The sequence below is a fragment of the Caenorhabditis briggsae genome, assembly GCF_000004555.2.
Source record: "Caenorhabditis briggsae complete genome, chrIV, whole genome shotgun sequence".
In the NCBI taxonomy this organism is placed as follows: Eukaryota; Metazoa; Nematoda; class Chromadorea; order Rhabditida; family Rhabditidae; genus Caenorhabditis; species Caenorhabditis briggsae.
Window position 1 is genome coordinate 9,604,264 of NC_013487.2, and position 10,388 is coordinate 9,614,651.

At 41.5% G+C, this 10,388-nt stretch overlaps 2 protein-coding genes across 2 annotated transcripts in view; both read right to left on the reverse strand.

Annotated features, from left to right (window-relative positions):
- Nucleotides 1-6,156, reverse strand: part of CBG03382 — a gene marked incomplete at both ends in the record, with an annotated part of 11,090 nt that extends 4,934 nt beyond the window's left edge. Inside the window, 9 exons of the mRNA XM_045235726.1 lie at nucleotides 65-253; nucleotides 3,302-3,451; nucleotides 3,498-3,835; nucleotides 3,885-4,015; nucleotides 4,959-5,235; nucleotides 5,285-5,603; nucleotides 5,654-5,753; nucleotides 5,800-5,935; nucleotides 5,991-6,156. Of these exons, the coding sequence (XP_045092377.1) occupies nucleotides 65-253; nucleotides 3,302-3,451; nucleotides 3,498-3,835; nucleotides 3,885-4,015; nucleotides 4,959-5,235; nucleotides 5,285-5,603; nucleotides 5,654-5,753; nucleotides 5,800-5,935; nucleotides 5,991-6,156 (1,806 nt within the window). The remainder of the gene's footprint in view (nucleotides 1-64; nucleotides 254-3,301; nucleotides 3,452-3,497; nucleotides 3,836-3,884; nucleotides 4,016-4,958; nucleotides 5,236-5,284; nucleotides 5,604-5,653; nucleotides 5,754-5,799; nucleotides 5,936-5,990) is intronic.
- A 923-nt stretch (nucleotides 6,157-7,079) lies between these two features.
- Nucleotides 7,080-9,183, reverse strand: CBG03383 (the record flags this gene model as incomplete). Its single annotated transcript, XM_002633654.1, has 8 exons — nucleotides 7,080-7,181; nucleotides 7,256-7,821; nucleotides 7,869-8,269; nucleotides 8,310-8,423; nucleotides 8,473-8,638; nucleotides 8,737-8,935; nucleotides 8,982-9,068; nucleotides 9,115-9,183. The coding sequence occupies 8 exons, from the start codon at nucleotides 9,181-9,183 to the stop codon at nucleotides 7,080-7,082; spliced, it is 1,704 nt and encodes a 567-aa protein (XP_002633700.1).
- Nucleotides 9,184-10,388: the final 1,205 nt, after the last annotated feature.

Genomic DNA, 10,388 nt, shown 5'->3' on the forward strand with positions numbered 1-10,388 from the left:
CCCACGTTTTATTGAATAGACAATATTTTTTTTCTGCCAAAATCCGTATAGAGTGGAAACTTACTTTAATATCATCGATGAGCACTGCTGGATCCGAGCTGACATAAAAATCCTTGACTTCAAAAAGAAGTGGATAACAGAGTACGGTGTCGCCGAATACACGAAACACTTTCGAAGTGGACAATGGACCAAATGGCCGTTGTGGCCGTCCGGACAAATTCATTTTTTTGTCTCGTCCAAGACATTCAAACACCTAAAAAATTGATTTTGTAATTTCTTCTTATATGTTTTTGGGGTTCCAGAAGGTTTCAAACAATGTGAACATGATGTCATTAGTACTGTAATTTCCGTTTTCCCGAATACCCAATCTCATCTCTTGTCCGAAAAATGTCTCGGGGCTACATCCAAAAAGAAAGTGACATTAGGGGTAATCTAGGTCATTTTCGGCATCCCTTTCGAAATTTTTCTCGAGAGAGAAAGAAAAACGACGAATCGTCTCGTCGTCGTTTTCTTCTTCTTCTTAACGTTCGTTACGATTCTTGATGCGTGTTAAGTTTTCATTCAAAAATCGGAAAGGAAGTGGAAAAAGAAGAAACGCTACAGTAAGCGGAAGAATTGCGTCGTTGCGATTGCTTTTCGGGATGCCACAGAATTCGAATTCTAATGACCAGCACCATATGTCTTAAAAAAGAGCTAAAAACTCGTACCACTTAAATATATAGAAAATAGTAACAAGAGAAGAACTAGGTTACTGTAGTTGTCGCTGTGGGACCTTCGGCCACCGCCATCGGTGTTTGTCTTCCACAGCTCCGATTTTTGTATCAGTATAATATTTTTTTTAAAATATACAGTCTCTATGAACCAGAAGAACTTTTCCATACAAAGTGGTTTTTCTAACTCCATAAAAAGCGATTTCCAGATCTGGTATTCCTTGAACCTAATTTTTTTTTTCAGATTCTGAATCGAAATAATTTCCATTCCCGTTTTGTCTCAATTCCTTCATTATCATATGTATGATATCCCTTCCGTGTCCTTGCCCAATGTGAAAACGACCTTTTCGTATTCTCATCAATCTCGAATGTCCTCGAATGTTTGGTACGATAGCAATCAACCCCCCGAAAGAAGAAGGAGGAGGTAAATTTGTAGAAAACTAAAGCGATGGAGAAGAAGACACGAAGAAGACAGTTGTCCTTCAATCGATTCTTATCTTCTTCTTCTTCTTCCACTACAACTATCCGTTTGATATACGGCACGAAGGAAGGAAGGACCGACACTTGCGTCATCGCCTCTACTCTCCGTTGCGACGGACGAACCAGACTCCTCATCATCAATCGTTTAGTGCACATTGCAATGGGCCTGTGTGCAATGAGTGTGCTCACATGTGTTTGTTCTGCAAAGAGTGAGCGGTGAACGCTCAAAAGATAGGAACTAATAGTTTGCCTAGCCAAATCCCTTCCCTACCTTTCGAATATCAGGCCAAACAACCGTCGTTTAGCTCTTTCCATTGCCGTACTGAACGATCTCATCCTTATATATATATATATATACTGGAGTGATGAGATGCGAATAGTAGGGCAATGGATATGGCGAGCATCAAACGGGTTCGCATCGGAAGGTAAGTACCAGAAGGTTTGAAGAGGCTGTGACCAATCGGTATATGTGAAGTAGGTCATACTAGGACGTTCGCCTGTCTCTTTAGACAAGAAAGCGGCGTATCCTGAAAGAATACACCGCGAACACAGAATAGAAGTACTGAAGGTAGCGTTGGTGGAAGGGGAAGAGGACGATTGGACGGCCGAGTGGGGGAAAGATTGGGGAGGAGGAAGGTAAGCGGAGCGAGAGAGAAGTGGTGATGGAATGTGGGCACTGTTCTCTGACCCGGCCTATTTATACCGCATCGCGGTCGCTCTCGGTTCGCCTCTTTTTTTCTCTGCCGTCTCCTACTCTCTAACGATAGATTGAAAGAGGGGAGGCGGTGCTTGTTCGTTGGGGCTCCACCCATCTTTTCATCGATATCGATTGTCCACGTGTACCTGATGGTTCCAGACCAGAGGGAATGACAATGATAAGGCGATGATGGATCATAGAAGAATTTGACAGGGAAGTCAGGCGATAATTTATATAGTTGTGGATTTTAGAATCTAACAACCAATTGTACAAGATTACTGTAGGTATGCAGTTCAATATATCCGGAGAAGCAAAATTAGACCAAAAGTTTTCAGGCGAGAACCCTGTCATGTTTGGATAACTAAACATGCATTTGCACATATATTCTGAAATCCTTCTGGAACAAGTTTTCATATTCTGACGCAGTTCTGGGTATCTGGAATATCGTATCTCGCTGGAGAATAATCTTTCCCTGTATCCCGCTCTACATAACTTCTGAAAATCAAGCTATAACCACTGTCGTCCCAACTTTATCCGTGCTCTCGTTTCAAGTATGATTCGAATCTTGGCAAAGATAAATGACTCAGTTCCGAACAGTTTCGTGTACAGACTCGGCCGGTCGGCGCCTCGACCGGCTAGTTCAAACATACACACGCACTATATATGTGTTTACAATTTGTGAGCGGAGTGAGCGGGGGCTTGCGCTCCGTACTACTACCATCATCATCACTACCGTCTTCTTCTCATCGCCAAATAAGTACGCGTACCGCGCTCCCCTTTCTCGGTCGCCGCTTCAGCTACAGTGGGTCTTGGCCCAAAACGAAGTATGTGTGTCTATCTATCTGTATCTATCGGGTCGGTTCGTCAGCAGCGATTGGTTAGTAGTGTGGGGACGCATTATGTACATGAAACGTACAAAACTATGCATCGTGTGGGTTGTTTCCACTCTGTCTTCTTCTTCTTCTTGGCTTGGCTTGGTCTACCTTATCATATCTTTTTGTGTGTTAATAGTAGTGATAGACAGCGAAATTTGTGTTTGTCGGGTAGAGAGATAGAGCATAGTGAGTATCCGATTGGAAGAGACAGAAGACGGAATAGGTGACAACTGACACATTGCACATTGCGATTGCGAGAGGAAAGAGCATTTTGCACAATTTCTAATTACACTGGACACGTCGGAAGAAGGGATATGTGTGGAGTAACATACTTCTCAGAGAAAACTATGGAATAACCTGATTGCCTGATTGATGGGATCGCTTCGGTGATAAACAGGCATCAAGTAAGAAATGTAGAGATGACCTTCAGGCATTCTTCAAAAGGAATCCGTTCTCAATGACATTTAAACGTTAGACATTGATGGATGTTCACCGAGTTTCTAATCGAGGTGCCAATCAAACTCCCAACCCATCCTCACCTTGACCATTCTCCAACTCGGCCATATCTGAACTGGTTCGACTTCATGAGGAGTTTGCGTCGTGATTCCATATGTCGACAACATCATCTGAAGGCGCGACGACTCGGAAATGAGAGCCACCTGGACCACTGGATCTCCTTCCATACTTCCCTGAAACTAATCATTTTTGAAGCCTGGCCTATCTGGAATATAAAACCTGGAATGCAGAATGTCGATTGAACATCTTGGGACGCTGACTTGCAGGAAGGTGTCGATTGATCGGATCTATATCTCCAGAATGAATTAGGCCTTCTCGTTTCAGCATCAGAATGATATAGATGGCGTTGCTCCACAAATGATGTCCGAACTCTTGATGGCTCAGCGCATAAAGTTCGGTAGAGTTCGGCTGAGATCGCTCTTTATCCATGAGGAATTCATCAACACAGTAGCATTCGGGAACGATATATCCACCAGGAACCGAGTCATCAGCCACAAGACATTTTTGAAGCTTTTTGAAGTAGATGTCACCGTATTCTTGGTTGGCGCGAATGTATGCTTAAAGATGTTAGATTTTAAATTCTGGTCTGATTAAAATTCCGCGTACCAGTGAGAGAGATACAAGCTAAAAATATAGGAAACTGTGATTCGACACTCTGGAACTGCGCAGTCTCGTGTTCATCATAGAAGCTCTTGCTGTTGTCCTCCAACTCGGTCCTGTATCCATCTCGATGAAACCTGCAATTCCAGCTTCCAGTATTTTCTAGCAATCATATATTTTAAATTCTCTTTTCTCCTCATCTCACACTATCAATGTACACTTTCGTTATCAGTTTTCTATCATCAATTTTCTGGCCCCGATTTGCATTATAACGGTCATTTCTCTAGCTCACTCTCTCCCTTTCCCACACTCCATCTATCTGTGGTCGTGTCTCCAACACACCAATCGATTGATAACAATAAAAGAATAGATACTATATGTGTCTTTTTTCCTATTCACATGCAAATCGCTTTGTGTCTGTGTGTGCAAATTGTGCAGCGAAATGTGTATGGATAGAGAAGGCAAGAGAAACGGGGCGTCAGAGAAGAGATGGTACCGAGGGTCACCACCACCACTACCGCGATGCCTCCATCCTATTCATTCGATTTTATCGCATTTTGAAGGGAAGGGCGTTTGATTTATGGGAAAATGTGCAGAGTACCTACAGGAATACGGGCGAATGAAAAAAAAGAGATGGTGATCTGCAAAAAGACACCCTAAACTTTTTTATTGCACCGCAATCATTAGGGAAACGTTATTGTCCACATTTATTAGTGTGTGCGCACACGTTTGCATAAGAAAGAAGAAAGGAAGTCTCTCTATTCAAAATAACTGTTGTTCGAAGCAGGGAATGGCTTATTCATAATTTTCCGAAAAAAATATTTGAAAGAACTCTGATAGAAACTTGATTCCTAAAGAATATTCGGAAATATGGAAATATCCCTGTCGGAATTTTTCGGAATTCCGAAATCCGTTCCCAACATCCCTGGTTCGAGGAAGCACACTTTCGGCCTAAAACTCATTGGTACCAGGAAACGTTTCAGATATTCAAGGAAATTATGTGGAACACATCTTCAACTACTGGTCAGCACTCTCGGTGTTCCACAGATTGAAGCCAGCTAAGGATAGTCATGCACTTACCTTCTCAATCCGAACCTTCCTTCGAGCCTTCTGACACATTTTTTCATTGTTTTCTCGAACAAGGTCTCATCGTGTGTGGCAAACGCTGGCCATCCGACGGTGAGCAGTAATGCAGCATCCGTATTCTTAGAGTTGCTTTCACGAGGTAGAATTGTTTCGAACGTTGTTCGATTCCGGTTGTGACCATCAATATCAACGTAAATCACGGATGCTGATGTTCCAGTGCTTCCATACAAATTGAATCCATTGATGGCTTCAAGGGCAGCTTTTACAGTTCCTGAATTCAATTTTAACTTTCTCCATAATCCAAAACAGACACAACAAACCCAAGCTGCTGGCATGAAGTTCTGGTTTTCCGTTATTGTATCTTGTTCCTCGCTCCCACATTCCAAAATCCGGTGTACGGTAGGTACGCTCGATGTAGAAAACCAAATTTTGAATGAAGTTTACTTCATGGTGAGTGTAAATCACTTTAACCCCAGCCGAAATCATTTGTACAAGAGTGAGTAAGTATAGAGCTACAAGATCCATCTGAAGGTGTCCATAATGTGAATCGTTTGGTGTAACGAGACACATTCCGGAAGAGAGATCGAATCGAGCGTGGAGGGCGAATTCAGAAGAATTTTGAGACTTGAACGAATCCAACTGAAAATCAGAATCAAACATAAGCGAAACCTTTCAAATTGTGAGCTCACATGACTACTTTGCTGCATCCAACAAAACAAAATTCCTCTCATAGTTTTCACCGCCGTTTGCCTCAATTCTGTTTGGCGTCCACGATCATCATCCAGTCGTCTGAAAACTGATCTGTACTAGCACTTCCTTTATCACAAAATCTTACTTATAAGCTACCGAACAAGCCCAACAAGCTATTGCGCAGTAGATGCTGTCTTTCACATATCCAACATCGCGATCTTTCGAATATCTCGGAAATAATCCACTGGTAACACTTTGGCATTGCACAATCAGCTTTTGGGCTGAAATCGTCTGGTTTTGTGTTGCTTAGCTGCATGAACAATCTCAGTCACATACTCAAATCGTATATTTGATCTATCTTCACCACTGTTGGTGACAGCTCTTTGTTATCATCGAGAGGTTCCAGATACGCTTTCGTGAGCCGTCGGAGCCGCAGATTTCCAGTCAATGGTTTCGCTGACCTTCTCTTCAGTAAAGCAGCGCCACCGACTGATGACGACATCTGAAATCGTAAGGTTATCAAGAAAATCGGGACAGAAGTTGTCCTTGAAACGTGTATCGACAAAGATCTGTCGACCTTCGATATTTGGGCGGCAGCTCAAAGAATTAGCGAACGCTTCCGTTCAGATCATATCTACCATTCAATCTCTAAAGGATAGATTTATAAATGACAAGAGATGATGGCTGAATGGTTGATAACTTCTGCAGATAAAATTGCGCAAGTAGGAAGCAATGGTAACTGCTGCAACATTCAGTTGAGAACGGCGAAAAACCTACTCACAATGTGCTCCGAATTCGTTCTGTGCTTCTTTGATCTGAAGAAGAAATCTTGCTTTATGTCAAGGAAATCGATTTAAATATCCAAAAGCAGTCATAACTGTAGTTTACAAATAGAGAAACAAATTACTATGACACAGGAAAATTGTTCATGATCAATTTTAGGTGGGTTGAGCATCGGAATTTCCGTTCCGGGATTGCTCGCATTTACAAAACGTTAGAGACATATGCACAAATGAATGCAGTAAAAGCACAAAAATTGAATAAAAGCTATTTAGAGAAAGCAAATGAAGCCATATTCAGAATCGGGAGATGGGAAATCTGTAAAACCCTATTCCTTCAGTAAGTAAGCGAAAGTTCGTTTGAAACAGAAAAAGCTAGAGGGAACCAATTGGATAATCATGACAAACCAGCATTAAACACAGAAGAATTTTGAGAGAGTGGAACGTTTTTCTAGCCCATAATTTGAAAGCAATCGATTAATAGGGTCATTTGAATCAGTGATAAATTTTTGAATAAAAAGGGGTTTACAATAAGTTAAGAAGAGAATTTTAAAGAAACATGAATCGTTTCGAAAAAGACGGATTCACAGGCCGCAAGATGATGAGATCGATTATGAGAGTTTCTTAACGGAACGGCGTATTTGGATCATTCCTCTTTTTCGACTTTCGAACTCGAAAACCGTCTCTGAACCGGAGCAATAGCAGAAAGGATCAACGCAAGAAGCGGAACCAGTGAGACCAGTAGCAACTGCAAAACGTGTGTATTATAAATGTAATGGAAAAAAGCTATCTAGGTCTCTATAAAAGATCTGTAATACTTACTAGATTCTCGAGTCCATCAGGTCGCTTAATTACTGTAGTCTGTTTCTGCATAAGTGGCGCTTGTGAAGATCCTGATGTTGAAGATCCCGAGAGATTTGCGGCTTCAGGGCAGAATGAAACATTTCCAGACGGCGACATTTCCAATGGTTCTTTGATGTAGTCCGCTTCGGAGCTGTAACTCTCGGACTTTTCTTGATTTTCCTTCTCGGTTAAAGATGCAATCGTCAATTCTAGCTCTCGATTTTTCGACTGTAGCTCGAGAATCGATTTGAGATACGTTTCAATCGTTGTTTTATCTTGCTGTTTCTTCATTGCCCCACCATCGGCAGAAGATTCTTCAGGAGAAGCAATGGTGGAGCAACCATTGATGAGCTGAGTGCGAAGCTCTGATTCCGAAGCAGATGAAGTATCTGAAGAGGATGGAGTTTCTCGAACGTGTGGAGGCAGATAGGAAGCCAATTTGAGTGCACTTATAAGTTCATGTAGTTGTTCAGCGTCAATGAAACTTCCTTTTTCAATAGCTTTAGCAAGAAGATGCGACAATCCTGAAGCCGTCTGGTTGATAACTGAAACCATAAACACTTTTATTGTAAATTAAATGTTTCAAACTCACCGGAGCTATTGCTTAATTCGTTGTTTTTCTTTTGCAAGTCCTGTACCTTCTCCTCGGACGATGATAACTGTTTTTGTTTTTCAAGAAGCTCTGCGGAAGTGAGTTCGAGTTCAGAAACCTTGGAGTCATACATTTCCGTAGTCTCAGATAATGCCATTTCAAGATCATCGTTTCTAGAGCGCAGTTGTTGATATGTCTGCTCTGTGGTCTCAAGTGATCGTTCCATATCTTTGAATCGAGATGTTGTCTCGCCGTTCTCTTCAATCAGCCTACGGACCATCTCCTTCGTCATTGCTTCAAACTTGGTTTTCTCATCGATCATTTTCAAAAGCTCTTCTTTCTGTTTATCAGGATTGTTATTGTTCGAAAGAATCGAAAGTTGAGCTTCCAGAGATTCAATTCTGAAAAAAAGAGTTTTCTCCGTACCTCTGAAATTCTTACCTTGCCAAGAGGCGATCTTCATTCACCAAAGCCTTCCAAGCGGTCTCCGCTGCCTTTTCGTTGGCCGCGATAATGCTCATCAATTCACCGATTTTATCCTCACGCTGCTTCTCTCTTAAAACAACAACATTTTCGAACTGACCATCTCGATTGTTTGATATACCTGTGTTGGGCTTCTGATACATATTGCTGCATTTGAAAAAGTTTTCGATTGCTGACGAGTGCGCTGGTTGTTCTTTGTCCTTCCTCGCATGCTGGTCCGATGCTTTCTATCAATTTTCCGTCGGCGTTGAAACAATTTATAACAGCATAGATACATCCATACACCACTGAAATTTTTAGGTTAAAAAAATATACAATCCCTGTAGGCAGGCAGTTATTCAACGTTTTTAGTTTATCTATAGCATTCTGTGAGGTAATTTCTTACCTTTGTTAGCGTTTTCCACAATTTCCACTCCGAGTTGAATGATGTCGCCGCTAAAAACTCGCCGCACATCAGTATCGCGTCCATTTCCGATTTGCTGTAGTTTCTCATTATTTACAAACGTTCCATTGCTACTTTTTGTATCTTTCAGCCAAAATTCGCCGTCCCGAAACCACATAATCGCGTGATTCCGTGAGAGAACCTAAAAAGAAGTTGAGTTCAAAATCGATACAAACGAATATGCTCACTTTGCAATCGAAAACAGCATTATCAGACGCTGCCTGTATTCGCGCAACAGCTCTCCCAATTTTGACCGGATCAGTAGATGAGTTAACCTGAAACAGCTTTAATTTTTGAATGATTAGGGAGCAATATACTCACTTTTACCCGTCTCTCTTCGAATGGGTGTGATTTCGGGGTGGCAACCAACGTCACCCATCCGAAGGACATTTCACCTGGAAAAAAGAAATGAACAGGTTTAGTTTTGCACACACGAGAAGGAATGAAACGACAGTATTATCTTTAATAGCAAAGCGAGAGATTATTCATCAGGAAGCTTCAGAAAACTATACAATTATGTTTCTAATACACTCGTGATAAAAACGGCGACAGTCACTAACCCCGATGGCGGGCTTCTCTAGCCCAGCAGAGCGCGCTTGCTTTGCACTCTTACTATTAGAGAGACCCCGCAAATTCCGGGGTCTCACTATTAGATAGGACCCGAGTCTTATAAAATCGAATAGAACGAGAAAAGTTCAAAAAAATTCTTGAATTTTTCGTTTCAATTATATTCAAAGTCACTGCGGTTTGGAAGAAATCGATTTTTTTTTCGACTTCAGCTCGAACTAATATACCGGACATTCCGGCGGACAATAAGACAATTTAACAAACAAAACTAAAATTAAGAGAAAAATCTTCGAAGCAGATCACATTTCGACCTAAAATCAGTAAATTTCGAAAGACTACTGTATTAAAGGAGCATACTAGCAAAGCATGCCGTGTCCTCTAAACGATTACCGTATCGAAGGGTTTTGAAATCGCCAAAAAAAGTAATTCTTAAACGATAACGAGATCTCGCGAGAGGTTTTTCAAACAGACGAAACAATAAATATTACATGAAATTTTGAAAATCTGATCTCCGTATTGATGTATATAGAGAAATACAGCAAAATATGAAAAAATTAACTCGAATAATTCGAAATCTGTATTTGTAAAACAACCCCTCTGGTCATACTTGTAACGGGCCGGGCCGGGCTTTTTCCGGAATTTCGGAGGCCCGGCCCGGCGGGCCCGTCATTTCACTAGTTTCGAAATTTTCAAAAAACACAAAAGGGGGACCCTTATGTGATTTTTTTCGACCAAAAAAATTTTTTTCGAGTTTTTCGATCTTTTTTGATCAGACAGACAAACAATCCGAAATACGAAAAAAAAATGGAAAAAAATTATATTGAGAGCTCAAAATTTGGCTCAAAAATACAGAATTTTTGACACCGGGCCCTTCCGGGGCCGGGGCCCCGGCCCTGAAAAAAATCCCCCCAAGCCCGGCCCCGGGCCCCCGGGGAGAAATTACAGTATGCCTCTGGTAATCGGTTTCTAACCAGTTTCGGGAAATTTTCCAACCAGGTTCGGGTAACGCGCATTTCCAATCAGATTCG